The 16544-nt window shown below is 38.9% G+C and overlaps 1 protein-coding gene across 1 annotated transcript in view; it reads left to right on the top strand.

Moving 5' to 3' along the window:
- The window catches only part of CPLX4 (complexin 4), a 42886-nt gene extending 42241 nt beyond the window's left edge, over positions 1-645 (top strand). Inside the window, exon 3 of the mRNA XM_036745852.1 lies at positions 418-645. Coding sequence (XP_036601747.1) covers positions 418-645 — 228 coding nt within the window. The remainder of the gene's footprint in view (positions 1-417) is intronic.
- The last annotated feature ends 15899 nt before the right edge of the window (positions 646-16544 follow it).

The following is a 16544-nucleotide window of genomic DNA, read 5'->3' as shown; positions in this document are numbered from 1 at the left end:
ATAGACAGGCAAAGACAGAGAGATGGACAGATGGAAAGAGAGAGAGGTGGATAGATATAGACAGTTGGATAGATGGATGGACAGATACAGAGAGATGGATGGATGGATGGATGGATGGATAGATAGATAAAGATAGGCAGACAGAGATAAATGGATGGATAGATAGATGGATATGGACAAGCAGGCAGAGACTGAGAAATAGACAGATGGATAAATAAATATAGACTGATGGATGCATAGATAGATAGAGATGGATGAATGGATAAATAGATACGTATAGTTACTCTAACCAAGGTATGTTTTTATGCAGAATCATTTCTACAGGGTTACATGTGGTTGAGACTTTGAGCAGTTTAATATCATTTAATAACAGGAAACCAACTAGTATTTTTTCACTGATTTTTTTTCTTCATCTAGAGTGAAATGGATGAGACCCAGATACAGTTGGCTGGAGATGACGTGGATTTACCTGAAGATCTTCGGAAAATGGTGGATGAAGATCAAGAAGAAGAGGAAGACAAGGATTCCATCCTTGCACAGCTGCAGAATCTGCAGAACGTGGACTTGGATACGATCAAAGAAAAGGCCCAAGCCACCTTCACTGAAATTAAACAAACAGCAGAACAAAAGTGTTCTGTGATGTAAGAGAGATAGGAACTGGCATAGTCTGGCAGACAAAGGGTCACTCTCCAGCCGAGGGTGTAGGGTTATCGTGTGGCATTTTAAGAAGCAACTTGTATCTAAAATAGTGACTAGAGTGAGAGACTGAGCAGCTAAAGCATCAGACAGATTTCATAGTCCTGTAGATCATGTAGCACCTTGTTGATGCCAGAGGATATCATACTTTAAAGCCATAAATCCCTACATTTGTAAGGTGCAGAAACCACCCTCTTTAATGAAATGATCCTTAGAATAATTAGTGAACCAAAGGGAAAGACAGACTAAAATTCTCTCGAGTTCTCTCCTACTCAATGACTCGTCTTGATTTGTATCTCGGTGTTTGGCATCCCTTACTGTAAACCAAGTGCGAATGTATGAAAAGACCTGGAAAAGGTGCAAAAAAGAGAAAGCTCAAAAGCCAGGTGTGATAGACAGTGTGTGTGTGAGCTGCTAACATCACTAGGCCTACCACAGTTCCTTTGTCCATTGTTGCAGAGGTGTACAGGCATTGCCACTCATGCCAACCTAACAAGAAGGTGCTGACAAAATGTTAAGTAGATGCTGAGTAAGAAAAAGACTGACTATGAATTTCTTAGTCTCATGCTGAATAACGCGACTCACTGAAGGCCCACATCATCTTCCATTCCCATCTCAACAGGGCTGGTTTTTTATCAATGATAGCTACAAAGCTGAATGGGGAGTCTCCTCTTTTTCCTATTAGACATAATCTTGCTGTCCCACCTCCCTACAGCCTGAAGTGAAATAGAGGGTTGTGGGTGATTTTGTGGATTTGAGGTATGAATCAGCACCATTACCACCATACAAAGAGGAAGGAAGGAAGGAAGGAAGAAAAGAGGGAGAGAGGGAAGAAGGAAGGGAAGGAAGGAGGGAAGGAAGGAAGGAAGGAAGGAAGGAAGGAAGGAAGGAAGGAAGGAAGGAAGGAAGGAAGGAAGGAAGGAAAGAGGGAGAGAGGGAAGAAGGAAGGGAAGGAAGGAGGGAAGGAAGGAAGGAAGGAAGGAAGGAAGGAAGGAAGGAAGGAAGGAAGGAAGGAAGGAAGGAAGGAAGGAAGGAAGGAAAGAAGGAAGGAAGGAGCAGCTACTCTTGATCAAGCCCACAAGAATCCAGGTTGCTCCAAGGCCCTGGAGAGAACAGATTTCATGCTTAGAGATTAATGTTAAAGATGTTATTTCTTGAAATGACATCCCTTCTCTCACATCCACCCCATCTTTTTCATTATTGTGACAAGCTCCTTTGTCCTACTGTCTCTGTCACCCCAACCACAAAAAAGCCCCTTGAATGAAAAAGGAGACAAGTGTGTCTTGTGAACTTTCAAATTTTGTTTTTCTGTTAAATTATTTCTCCCCCATGATCCCCATTTCTCTGCAAATTGAGGGGATCTTCTAGCCCTAGTAGTCTATGGCTCATTGATTCCTCTCATCTCAAATTCCGGGCATAAATGAATTATTCCAGGAGTTAATAATGGTGTGCAGATCTTCCCAGTCTCCCTAAATGGTCTGTATATTCCTACTTCCTGATTGCCCAGCTGTCTCCACCAATTGGCACCCTTGATCAGCCATGAAATTTACGGAAGTGATTTGCCCTGATAGAATGGGACTCCAGTACATCTTCTGAGATGTGATATATTTCAAATAGGTACTTTATATTTTGAGTGAATTCCAAAGTTCATATCTACGAACTGGAGGGATCAGGGGGATTGAGTCTGTGTGGGGAACACCCAAGGTGGAAATTCCCTTCAACAGAGCTAATCAGCAACTTGTCTCTAACTTAGAGTCTTAGAGAGTTGTCTAATATACTGGTAGTTGGTTAATCAGTAAGTCAACAAGTATTTATTAAGTACTTACTATGTATCAGCTGTTGTGGGATATAAAGCACTGGGAATACATGGGTAAAAACATGGTCTTTGCCCTCAGGGACTTACATGATAGTGGAGATGACTCGCAAAAAAATGCTATGTATGTACATATATAATGCACATAAGTATATATACGTGCATATGAATGTATATATCCATTATAAATGAAGGGAAGATGCTAACTTGGAAAGATCTGCTGCAGAAGGTGGGATTTGATCTGAATCCTGAAAGAAGCCAGGGAAGAGAGCGGGCGTAGGAGAGCAGAGAGAGCATTCCAGGTATGAGGGACGTTAGTGCCCAGGAATGGAGTCAGGAAATGCCCCAAGTCTCAGTTCACTGACTGACCTGAACTGACTCCCCATCCTTAGGGCCATGGGTATAGGATACCAGATCTTATCTCCTTTCCAATAATATAATAACTATTATTAACTTTTCTATAGCATTATATGCCAGGCACTGTACTAAGTGCTTTACAAATATTAACTTATTTGATCCTCGCGACAACCCTGGGAAACTGGTGCTATTTTTATCTGCATTTCACAGTTGAAGAAACGTACACAAACAGAAGTTAAGTGACTTGCCCAGCGTCCCACAGCCAGTAAGTGTCTTAGGCTGGATTTGAACTCAGGCCTTCCTGACTCCAGATGTTCTATCCACTGTGACATCAAGCTACCCCAACACCCAATTCTTCCCTATAGTTGGTCCTAATGGATAGGATGCTTCTTTAGGTTTGGGAGAGTACATGCTCTAATAACTCTCTAGGAAGACAGGTTGCAGAGGAGATGTTGACCTGCACAGGTAGAGGGAATTTCCTCTACCAACAGAACAGAAAATGCTGTAGTTGACACTTGGAACCATTTCTGGGAGATGGCATGAAGACGGGTTTTCCGGGCAGCAGTGGCCACCAGTGGACTGGGTGGCATGGCTACCAATGCTGCTTCTAGCTCCTCTGTCCCCTCCTGTGAAGGAATTTTATAGCTCCACCATAGCGCCAGGCCAACATTCCACTTGTGGTCTTTTTGTCACTTTTGTTACAGAGTGTGGGAGAGCACAGGAAAAATTATCTCCTTCCCAGGAATATTCCCAGTGAAGGATTGGCCTTTTGGGGAGTCAAAGTAGGCAGCCACTCAACTAGCTGACGGTCAAAAGGATATCCTCAACAACAGACACTACCCTCACTGACTTGTGGCAGGACCTTAAGCCCCCTACCTCCATTCCTTCCTTTGAATTCTCATTGTCTCCAGAAAGATCAATATTGAAATGTATGTATGTAACTGGGAGGACTAATACATTAATCATTATTTCTGGAATGAAATGTGTTTGTTTGATTAAAGAAAACAAGCTCTGAAAGAAATGAGACCCAGGGCACAGGATCCGTATATTTGACAGAAGGGAGACGACTCTCTAAAAACGTCTCTTTAAATAAGACTTCTATCAGATTTTTCAAAGATTGGTTGTCAGCTAGTTAATATTCCAAATTATTGTGGGGTGAGGGAGGTGGGAAGAGAGTTGTTTTAAATCTGGATTTGAAATCCCATAGGCACCATGGCATGGGGGGTAGAGAGCCAACCAAGATGACCTGGTTCTGACACACATTTTTTGTGTCACCGAGAGCAAGTCACTTAAATTCTCTGTCCTCTAGTTGGCTCTCTTAAGACTGTAAGTCGCAGAGAACATGCTAACCTGCATTGATAGAGGGAATTTCCTCACTCAGCAATTCCCTACACCAGAGGTGGGGAGCCCTCTAGGTCCTTAAGCATGGCCCTTTGACTGAATCCAACCCAGTCAAAGGGCCACACCGCAGGTTCCCCACCCTGCCCTACATCAATGAAATCACAAGTCTGCTCCTTATCCCTTTAAATCTTATTTTTCTTCCCAGAAAACCTAGCTGGCTGAAGGATTAGTAAGAAATCTGATACTAGAAGCATGCTGAATTCATTTCAACTAAGACACCAGATAGAATTGAATGCACCTCAGTGGTTTTTAAAATCAAAGTTGTTCTATTGTGAGTGTATTAGGACCTGGAGTTACACTGAGAGCTGGTTTATTAACACAGAGCTTTTCCTGAGAGAGAGAAACAGACCATCTCAGCCTCTAGTCTTACTGATGCCTAGGAAAGGCCAGCCTGGGCTCATAATTACAGTTCATGAATGAGAATGGGAACTTCTTATATTGAAGCGGCACTACAGCTTATCATGAGCTATTTAAATGAGGTGCAATTAATACTTTTGTCCACATCCTCAATTCCAGAAATATCTCAGTGCTCCTGGGGAAAATTTAGCCTTGTCATTTCAAGTTTGGCTTGAACCAAAGAATCACAACAAAATCCAAATGGCAAAATAACAATTGGACTCTCAAATTTCAAATTAAAACAAACAAACTCAATTTCTTCAGCAGTTTTTAGACAATCCTAAAATTCCAGCATTCCAGCATTATAGCATTGTTGCAGTCTCTCATACTATCCCCTCAATGCCTATGTCCACATACAAACACAGGACTAAGGGCTGCTGGTTCAGCTTGTCATTTCCAAAAAGGTACTGAAAACCAACAAGTTTACACAAATATGACTTCTTTAAAATTGAGAGGAGTCTTTTTTTCAGAGTATCATTGCTCAAAGATATTGGGTGATATGACCATGAGTACCAGTAAAGTCTAAACACAAGCAATTCTGTCCTTTTCTAATAAGGGAAATTTCTTTGTCCATCCCCCAGAATTCAGTCTTTCCGGGATCCTTGGGAGGTAAAGTGAATTCACGTTGCCAGAAATGTAGGGGTAAAGAAGCAAGCAGTGTATGTTTACTGTGACTGTTATAACAGAAGGAAAGATTGGGGAAAAGAGTAAATCTTTTCTTGGAACTTCCTTCCCTCAGTCATTGAAGAGGTAGGGCCAACCAGTGGCTTCAACCAGAGCCTTCTGCTTCAAGATGCTTATGGGGCCCGTGGCCCTCCTGGATGTCTGGCTTTTCTGCTGAAGCTCAGCCCAGCTTTGTCTTTCCCCTTTAAACTTTGGCCCCTGTACCAGTGATTCTCCATGGCTCAGTTTGTTAAGTTCCAGGCGGAGGTGGAGAGAGTCACCTTATTGTTGCTGCTTCTCTACTCTTAAGTTTCCCCTCCTTCATGGCTTTAACAGTCTGTGTCTATCTCTTTAAGAACTCTGGAGCATGACGATTTTGCCTTTTGGCTCAAAGACTGCCATAGTTCCAAATCAATCACTCTTAAAGTTAAGAGAGGAACGCTTGTCCGACCTACAAATCCCTAGACGCTCATCAGTTCTCAAATCCCAATTACCCATAGAAGGAGGGTTTGGTTTTTGTCTTTTGAAAATGGTTCACTTAACTAGTGTTTGATGTTTCAAGCACTGACTTACCTCATTTGCAGAATATTCAGGCTCTCTACTTCCTTCCCACAGAGCACCTGAGGAGCACTGCCTTCCAAGGTCATCAGAAAACATGACCTCTTCTGTACTTGTGAGCAGCTGTTAGTGTGTAAGTCTAATAGACAGCAAGGGAGTTTGAAATGAGGCTTTGGATTATCTGAGGATTTCAAATAATCAGAATCACAGAATTTCAGAATTGTAAAGGGATTTAGTGACCATCTAAGTCCAACCCATTTGTTGTTGTCGGGTCATTTTAGTTGTGTCTGACTCGTGACCCTATTTGCAGTTCTTGGCAAAGATACTGAAGTGGTTTGCCATTTCCTTTTCCAGCTCATTTTACAGATGAGGAAACTGAGGCAAACTGGGTTAAGTGACCCACCCAGGGTCACACAGTTAGTGTCTGAGGCTATATTTGAACTCATGAAGATGAGTCTTTCTGATCCTAAGCCCAGTGCTCTAACTACTTTACCACCTACCTGCCTAGTCCAAACATAGCTAACCACCCCCAGTTCCTTTAGCTGATCCTCATATGATCCAAACTGGATGCCTCTCGTTATTCTGATCACCTTCTGTGGATGACTACCACCTTATCAGTGGCCCTCCTAAAATGTGAGGCCCAGAACCAAACACAGTGGTCTAGATGTGACCTGACAAAGGAAAAGTGCATGAGAACTATTTTTGTAAGTTCTTCTTGCAAGTTATACCCCTCTTAATGTAGCACAAAATCACATCTGCCATATCCCAGTACTGACTAATACTGAGCTTGCTGTCCACTAAAACCCAGGCTGGTTAGCAGAGGAGTTGGTTCCTCTCCCATCTTATACGTGCAGAGTAGATTTCTTGAGCTCGATGATAAGAACTGTGATATATAAAAAGTTTGAGAGACATAGTTTCTGGATAAATAATCACTTCATTAATTATACTAATAATAATAAAAGGAAGGGGTGAGTAGAACTCTCAAATGCCAAAGGACCCCCACCCCCCATGGAACCCACTCCACACTTATATGTCCTTGGAAGAGTAGGTATTCCTCAGGGTGGTAATCAACTCTGATTGGTTAACAATTAATGAGAAGAATGAATATTATAATGAGAGGTGGGCCCATTGTAATGAAGGACTGAGGGATGTGATTTTGATCACTCTTGTTCCCAGACCACCACCAGCCTTGGGCCATCTAGACAAAGGATCTTACCCCCACCCAAACCTGCCTGAGTGGAACACAATGGGCTGGAATTCACATTAGATTAAACTGTTCCCACCCAGGATAGAAAAGCATCTATTGGGAATTTTGGGCAATCTCGTCCATCAACAATATCCTTCAGAGACTGAACAACCTATGGGTTTCTGAAAAAATCCTGGGCCTAATTTAATAATGGATTATTAAAATACATGAGAAATAACAATTTTTCTCAGAACTTATATTTATCCACAATAAATTTCAGGTATTAGTTTTAGCCCAATTTTCTAGCCTGTCAAGATCTTTTGGGATCTTGACTCTACCATCCAATGTCTTTCTGAGCTCTCCCTCTCTGGTTTAGGTCATCTGCAAATCTAATCAAGATGTCATTTCTCACTAGACCCAAAACACTGGCAAAAATGCCAAGAAGCACAAGCCCATGGATTGATCCCTGGAGCATCCCCCTGAAGACTCTCTTCCAATGAAGTGACCGTCTGGTCGACTATGCTCTCTCTGTGACTCATCAGCTTGGATGGCCAAGAGATAGTTGGCATTTGTCCACTGGGAATATTTTTTCATTTAAGAATTTAAAAGCTCCTCTGAAATATACCAATGCTACTCTCATCACCAAAAAAATAGTTCAAAATTCACTGAAATAAGAACTGGGAATCAAAGGCATCAAAGATAGCATTAGAAGAAGATAAAAAGAAATCTTCACTGTCACTTGTTTGCATCACCAGATGTCATTTTCACCACCACCCCATTTCATTTTCATAAAAAAGTTTTATTCATTTTAAACTTTAATACAAAATGAGAAAAAAGGAACATTTCCATGTACATAGCAGAACACAGAGGATTCAATATAAAACCATAAATTTCCATTTCAGACTGTTTACTTTAAAAAAAAAAAACCCTGTGAAATAAATACTATACATCATTTTCAAAGCTACCCAGGTTTTCTGTGCTTCCTTCTGTTTTCTTTTGTTCTCTGCTGTGTACCTTTTTCCTCCTTCCCTCCCCACCTAGCCCTAGAGAAGGCTACAATTAAACATGAATATATACATATACACATATATCTATACATATATACATATAGATACATATATATAAAACCATACTCTACATATTTATATTTGTAATTTTTTCTCAGCAGGTGGATGGTATCTTCCTTCATAAGTCCAAGTCTTTCCATGTTTTTCTAAAATTAACTATCTCATCATTTCTTGTATCACAGTTGGATTCCTTCACAATCATATACCACAATTTGTTTAGCCATTCTCCAACTGAAGGGCATTATCATTTTAGCCAATCTGATGAGTGTTACATGATATCTCAAAGTTGTTTTAATTTGCATTTCTGTAATCAATAACGATTTAGAGCATTTTTTATATGTCTGTATATAGTTTTGATTTCTTCATTGGAAAAACAGCCTTTTCAAACCTTTGACCATTTATCAATTGGGAAATTACTTGTATTCTTACAAATTTGATGCAGTTCTCTATATATTTGAGAAATGGAACCTTTATCTGAGAGACTGTCTGTGAAAAATTTTTCCCTAATTTTATGCTTTCCTTCTAATCTTGGCTACATTGGTTTTATTTATACAAGAACTTTTAATATAATCACATTTATCCGTTTTACACTTCACAATGCGCTTGGTCTCTTGTTTCTCATAAATCGTTCTCCTATCCATGAGTCTGATAATGCTTTTTGATCTTCAGAACCTTTCTTCATGCACCTACATCAAGAAACTAGAGAACTGCCAAATAAAATAAGGAAGGTGCTGGCTTTCCTGCCCCATACCCGTAGGGCAGATCATTTTTGTTCTAATGAAACTTGTCCCTCGATGTATTAAAAAATGGATTGCTTCTTGCCTCTCAAATCAAGAACTATAGTTGGTATAGATTTTTAGATGCAGCTCAACCCAAAGACTTCAGCTGAAAAATCATATCATCCTAGCTTTCAAACTGACTAGGAGGTCAGAGGTCATTTAATACATTCACACCTCAAGCCCATTTTACAGAAAAAAGTCGAGAGTCCAAGTGTCTCTATTTGCCCAAGGTCACTCAGGGCATAAGTGGCAGAAGTGGAATTCAAACCCAGGAGCTATGACTCTAAATCTACCCTCCTTTGACCGTACCATGCTGCTTCTGCACATGCATTCCCTGAGCTGCTTTCTTGTTTGTTTTCATCATTGGTCCCCTAAGAGAAATTCCATCCTCTTTTCCTTCTTCAGCTGAATGGCTATTTCTGGTTTTGAGTAAGATTGGTGTGACTCTGAATCTAAACTAATGTTTTCTTTAAGGTTTCATGGAAAGAGCTTTCAGTACCATGTAGCTCAAATCCCAGCCCAACAATACAGTTACCACAGAAATCCCCGTCTAACAGAAAGATTTCCAAGCCCTAGCCAACAGTCTAGCTATTCTGAGTCCAACAAATATTCAGTACAGCTGTCCCAATATTCAGCATGACAAAAGAATGTGTTTAGTCCCTTGGAGCTGGCTGTATTTGAGCCTGACCTGAATGCTTATTTCCCCTCACCCTGAATTATTTCTTGCAATGGAAACTGCATTGACCAAAGTTACCTGTATTTGGGTTGGTGGTGGCAGTTTTTTTTAATTGACCTTTAGGGACCATTATTGCTTAAAGACAGTTTATAATCACCTGAAATAGATTAGAAATCAGTAAACCTGGCTCTCTGACTCAGTTTATGAAGTACTGCCAATCTTGTAATTAATCAATTAATAAGCATTTATTAAGCTCATTGTTATGAGATACACCAGGTCCTAGGATTCAGGAGCAGAATGAAATTTTCATTTCAGAATGTATTTTCAAGGAGATGACAAGTTATATTGTGGCGTCATTTTAACAAGTTATATAGGGGCATCATGCATCTCCCCACTTTCAACTAGAAATGGCAGACAATAATATTTAGGGCCTGCCAACTTCCTATGGTATCAGAAAGATCAATTCAGAGAATCTTAGAAAGAGGCTTAGGGTTCTTTGCCTGAAAAATACTATAGACATACAAGTAGTATTAGTTTAATTGTCATCGTTATTACTGTTATTACCTCAGCAGACCTTAAACAACCTTGAGGTATATGTCTTTAAACTTAGTTTATTTTTTTTAAAGCCCATGGAAAATACATTTAATGCTTCTGACCCTTAAATGAAGATGTCATTTAAGGAAACATCTTGAAAATTTCACTGAAAGCATTCGGTGCCTAAATGGGGCTAATTAGATTCATCAGTACACATAGGACCAGGTTTGTTGTTGTTGTTTTTAGACTTAAGGGGTCTTGGAGAAAGTACGATAAAATCTGGCAAGTATTTACTTTGAAAAATTTGAAGGAAAAACTGAAACTGTGGAGTCTGCAGGAGAGTTGCAACAGTTGCTTTTGGGAATGATTGACATACTTTAAGAGGCCAAGGGTGGAGAACCTGCGGCCTTGAGGCCACATGTGATCCTCTAGGTCCTCAAGTTTGGATTCAGTCAAAGGGCTGCACTTGAGAACCTAGAGGGTCACATGTGGCCTCAAGGCTGCAGGTTCCCCACCCCGTAAAGACCATCCACTGAGCAGGGAAGAAAGCTTTGAGGTGGTCATGTAGGTGTTGGTTAGTAAGAATACAGGGGGCAGAGGTTGGTGGGGGAGATATTATTTCCTCATTTAATGGAAGCTCACACCAAAGGGGATGGACAAAATCATGGTTGATTCTAATGATAACAGGATTGGAGTGGATTTAAAAATCTTTTGAAGGTGACCAAATGATTTGTGCGTGCTGAGGGAGATAAGCTATGTCTCCCTTTCTCTCTTTTTTATATTTTTAATAAATTTTTATTTCATTAACTATTTCCCAAATTTGTGTAAAAACATTTTAACATTCATTTTTTAAAAATTAGAGTTGCAAATTCTCTCCCTCCCTTCTCTCCTCTTCTATCCCTTGAGAAGGCAAGCAATATATCAATTATACATATTAAGTCATGCAAAACATATTTCCATATTAGCCATATTGCAAAAGAAAATACACACACATAAAAAACAAGAAAGATGAAGAAAGTAAAAGCATGCTTCCATCTTCACTCAGAGGTCATCAGTTCTTTTCTCTAGAGGTAGATAGCATTTTTCATCATGGATCCTTTGGAACTGTCTTTCCTATTTGATAATACTTACAATGTTGCTGTTACCGCACAAGATGGTCTCCTGGTCTGCTCACTTCACTTTGCATGAGTTCATATACGTCTCTCTAGGTTTTTCTGAAACCCTCTTGGTTGTCACTTCTTTCTTTTTTTTGTAAATAGTATTTTACTTATTCCAATTACATGTAAAGATAGCTTCCAAAATTCATTTTTCTTTTTTTCTCTTATTTAATATTTTATTTTCCCCAACTACACGTAAAAACAATTTTAAGTCTTTTTTTTTCAAATTTTGAGTTTCAAATTCTCTCCCTTCTTCTCTGCACCACCCCCACATTGAGAAGGCAAGCGATTTTATATAGGTTATACATGTATAATCACGCTAAGCACATTTCCATGTAAGTCATTCTGCAAAAGAAAACACAGACAAAAAAAAAACCCAAGAAAAATAAAGAAAGTAAAGAAAAAGTATCTTTGATCTGCATTCAGGCTCCACTGGTTCTTTCTCTGTAGATGGACAGCACCTTTCATCATACGTCCTACAGAATTGTCGAGAATCATTGTATTACTGAGAAGAGCTAAGTTATTCACAGTACATTATCATACAATATTGCTGTTACTGTGTACAATTTTCTCCTCGTTCTGCTCACTTCACTTTACAGTATCAATATTCATTTTTATAGGATTTTGAGTTCCAAATTTTTCTCCCTCCCTCTCTCTCCAAGACAGCAAGCAACGTGATACAGGTTATACATGTGCAATCATATTAAACATATTTCCACATAAGTCATGTTGTGAAAGAAAAAAACAGAGCAAAAGAAAAAAACACAAAAAACCCTAAGAAGGTGAAAATAGTATGCTTCCATCAGTTCTTTCTCTGGATGTGGATATCATTTTGCATCATGAGTCTTTTGGAATTGTTTTGGATCACTGTATTCTGAAAAGATCTAAATCATTCACAGTTCTTCATCACATGGTGTTGCTGTTACTGTGTACAATGTTCTCCTGGTTCTGCTCACTTCACTCAGCATCAGTTCATGTAAGTCTTTCCACGTTTTTCTGAAATCAGTCTGGTCATCATTTCTTACATAGCACAATAGTATTCTATCATAATCATATACCACAAATTGTTTAGCCATTCCCCAATCGATGGGCATCCCCTTGATTTCTAATTCTTTGCCACCACGGAAAGAGCTGCTATAAATATTTATGTATAAATAGGTCCTTTTTCCCTTTTCTTTGATCTCTTTGGGATAGAGATCTCGTAGTGTTGCGATTGTTTGTCCTTTGTTCTCAAAGAGGATATGACATCAGGGAAATGATGCCAGGACACATAAGTGAATTGGATTTAAGTGAGGCAGGGCTGTGCAAAGTCACCAGCCTCACTTTCTCCTCCTGAGCCATGTGGGTCCAGCAGCAGATATAAATCAGGACGACCGGAGATGGACCTGGATCAAATGGGAGAACTTGGCCTTTTTAAGCTATACTTACTAGACCCTAGCCAAATCACTTACATTGGGTCAAAGGGTATGCACAGTTTAATAGCCCTTTGGGAGTAGTTCCAAATTGTTCTCCAGAGTGTTTGGACTATTTCACAACTTCACCAATCGTGCACTAGTGTCCCAATTTTTCCACATCTCCTCCACCATTTGTCATTTTCCCTTTCTGTCACATTAGCCAATCTGATAGGTATGAGGTGGTATCATAGAATTATTTCAATTTGCAATTTTTAGTCAGCAGTGATTTAGAGTGTTTTTCATGTATTACTAGCTTTGATTTCTTCTTCTGAAAACTACCTGTTCATATCCTTTGACCATTTATCAATTGTTGAATGGCTCATATTTTTATAAATGTGACTCAGTTCCCTATATATTTGAGAAATGAGGCCTCTATCAGAGAAACTTGCTTTAAAACTTTTCTCCCAGTTTTTTGCTCCCTTCCTGAATTTGGCTACATTAGTTTTATTTGGAAAAAATCTTTTAAATTTCACACAATCAAAATTAGCCACTTTACTTCCCATAATCTTCTCTCTCTCTTACTTGGTCATAAACTTTTCCCTTTATTCATAGAGCTGACAAGTACATTTTTCCATGCTCCCCTAATTTACTTACGATTATCACCCTTATATCTAAATCATTTATCCATTTTGACCATATCTTGATATTTGGTGTGAGACGCTGGTCCATGCCTAGTTTCTTGCAAACTGTTTTTTAGTTTTCCCTGCAATTTTTGTCAAATGTGAGTTCTTACTACTAAAATTTGGATCTTTGGGTTTATCAAACACTAGATTACTATGATCATTGATTACTGTGGATTACATACCTTCTCTAACCCACTGATTCGCCACTCTATTTCTTAGCCAGCACCAGATTATTTTGATGATTACTGCTTTGCAATATAGGTTGAAATCTGGTACTGCTAGGCTGCAATTCTTCACATTTTTTTTCCACTGATGCCCTTGTTATTCTTGACCTTTTGTTCTCCCAGATGAATTTTGTATCATTTTTTCTAGATCTGGTAAGCTAAGTCTTTTGATATTTTTTCAAAACATATGGAAATAGTTAGTATTTTAGAAAAATTCCAGATGATTTGAGAAGCAGTACAGGGCACTGGTTACCAGCTATGATCACTGGCAAGCCACTTAAGCTCTTAAAGACTCAGTTTCCACATCTTCAAAATGGGGATGAAAATACTTACGATATCTATTTCACTTGGCTATTTTGAAGAACAAATGAAATAGTGTACGAAAAGTTCTATGTAACTAGAAAGTGCTACGTAAACATAAATTATTATTATTACTAGATAAGTGAAAAATCTAAACTCATGGTGAAATAGTCTTTTCTTCAGGATGGAATTCAATTGTCAAGTCCTGGATTTTGGGACTCTATATAATTTCTCTCCTTTCAAAAAGCATTCATTAAAGCGTTCGGGCCAAGAACATGAGTAGAAAGATTGCTTCCTAACCAGAGAAATGTCAGCTTCCAACAAACTGATCCAGTTTCCCCTCTACTTATTCAAATGATACTTTCCCTAGAAATCAGGTATCTTTTTTCAGCACACTTCCTAGGAATTATCCTTGAGCAGAAATCTGTAGGAGAATTTAATTAATTATCTATTAGTTTTCCAAATGTTGGATACAATTTAAGCTTTGAGAAGTTATCCAGAAATTTCTGGAGGACACATGAGGAAATCCTAGACTCAAGATCACAGAATCACAGAATTTTAGATTTAGAAAGCACCTCAATGTCTACCTAGTCAAACCCAAAGCTTTAAAAAGAAATCTCTATCATTACATAGCCACAAGTGGTTGTTCAGTGGCTTCCCAAAGAGAACCCAACACCTTCCAGGGTACCCATTCTGCTTTTGGATAACTCTAATTATTAAAAGACTTTTACTGACTTCCAGCCTATGTTTCCCTCTTTTCAACTTCTATCCAATACTTCTGATATTGTTCTTATGCCACTGAAAAATGGCTGTAAGATGTTTAATTTATAAAAAAAATCAAACTTGAAAAACTAGTATAGTTGTTTGCTTTACCTGTACATTAATCAACTCTGTAGAAATGAAGAAGCAGAGAAGCAATGGAAGGGACCCGGAAAAGAGCGGAAGATTTCCTAAAAACTCATGGAAGGACAGTAGAATGCCACCCTGGTGGATAAACAAGAGTTGACTGTAACCTAAAACCTAGGTGATTTTTTTTTGCTAATTTGCCATTTTGGATTATTCATATCTTTCCTCTCATTGACATGGTAATTATACGATGTGATATAATTCAATCACCAGATGTATGCTGTACACCTATAGGCTTGGCACAATGCATTGAATGGATAGACTTGGAGTCAGGAAGACCTACGTTAGTTCAAATTCTGTCTCCAACATTTATTGGCTATATAACTGTGGCCAATTCTCTTAATCTCTCTGAGGTTCAGCTTCCTAACCTTTAAAATGGGAATAATAAAAACACCTACTTCACAAGGGTATTATGAGCATCAACTGAGATAATCAGGTAAAAGTTTCTTAGCAAGCCTTAAAAGGAATATGTTTGCGACATCTTATATGGCAGCTATTATCATCGCCCAACTCTTGTGCCTATTGGAGCCAGTACAATATGAAAGATATAACCCTAACAGATTTCATTTGTTGCTGTTCAGTTGTTTTAGTCATGTCCTACTCTTCATGACCTCATTTGGGGTTTTCTTGGAAAAAATACTGGGGTTTGCCATTTCCTTCTCCAGCTCATTTTACAGATGAGAAAACAGAGGCAAACAGGGTTAAGTGATTTGCCCAAGGTCACAGAGCCAGTAAGTATCAGAGGCCAGATTCAAACTCAAGAAGATGAGTCTTCCTGACTCAAGGGCTGTCCCTCTATCTACTGCGTCCCGAGTCTAGCAGATAGAACCCAGCAAAACTTGGATTCAAATTCTGCCTCAAAATACTAGTTACCTTGGGAAAGTCATTTAACTTCCTTGGGCCTCAGTTGTACTCAGTGACCTCCAAGGTATCTTCCAATCCTAAATCTATGATCTAATGATCTGTGGGTAAAATACAGAACAAGACTTGAGGTCACCTCTGACCTCAAGGTCTTATAGTTTTGATAATAATCACACACATTTCCATAGCATTTTTAGGTTTACAGTATGCTTTCTTCAGAATAACCCTATGAGATAACTAGTTACAAATGTTAATATCCTCATTTGAGGGTTGTGGAAGCTGGGGTTCGGAAAGTTAAGGAGTTTGCCAAAGGTCATTTTGCTAACAAAGATCAGTCAGAACTGGAACCCAGGTCTTCTGACTTTAAAACCAACAATGTTTCCACTGTACCTCATTGCTTCTATCACTCCTATGTTTTTAATCTGTCTGGGTTTTCAGAACTTGGTTACACAAAATATTTCCTCTTGTCTCAACTACAATTAAAGGCATTCTTCAAACCTCATTTTAAAACCCGCTAAAAGTCCTCCCACATTTAAGAGATGAAATCTGGCTTGTTAATTTGTACCACTTACAGTGAAAGATTTGAGCCAATTATATCTAATCCAAGCCATATTTATCAGTGTGTATGTATAAGCACAGAGGTATAGAACATGTGTACAATTCATGTAAGAGCCGTCTTTTTATTAGAGGTTACAACCATTATTCTTCCTGACACTGATATGTGCACACCCAAGTACTAACTAGTATGTTAACATTCCAAGTTCAAATGACTAATTCAGTATATGCCAGAAAACTTTCTAATCATGTGTATCACTCAAACCCACTTTTTAAGAAAAGTAAATAATAAAGAAAGACAACTCCAGGAGGGTTGTCAAGGCCATATCATTAAAAAA

This window comes from Trichosurus vulpecula, chromosome 1, assembly GCF_011100635.1.
Source record: "Trichosurus vulpecula isolate mTriVul1 chromosome 1, mTriVul1.pri, whole genome shotgun sequence".
NCBI classification, from domain to species: domain Eukaryota; kingdom Metazoa; phylum Chordata; class Mammalia; order Diprotodontia; family Phalangeridae; genus Trichosurus; species Trichosurus vulpecula.
Note: the sequence above shows the minus strand (reverse complement) of the source record. Positions and strands in the feature narration are given on the sequence as shown.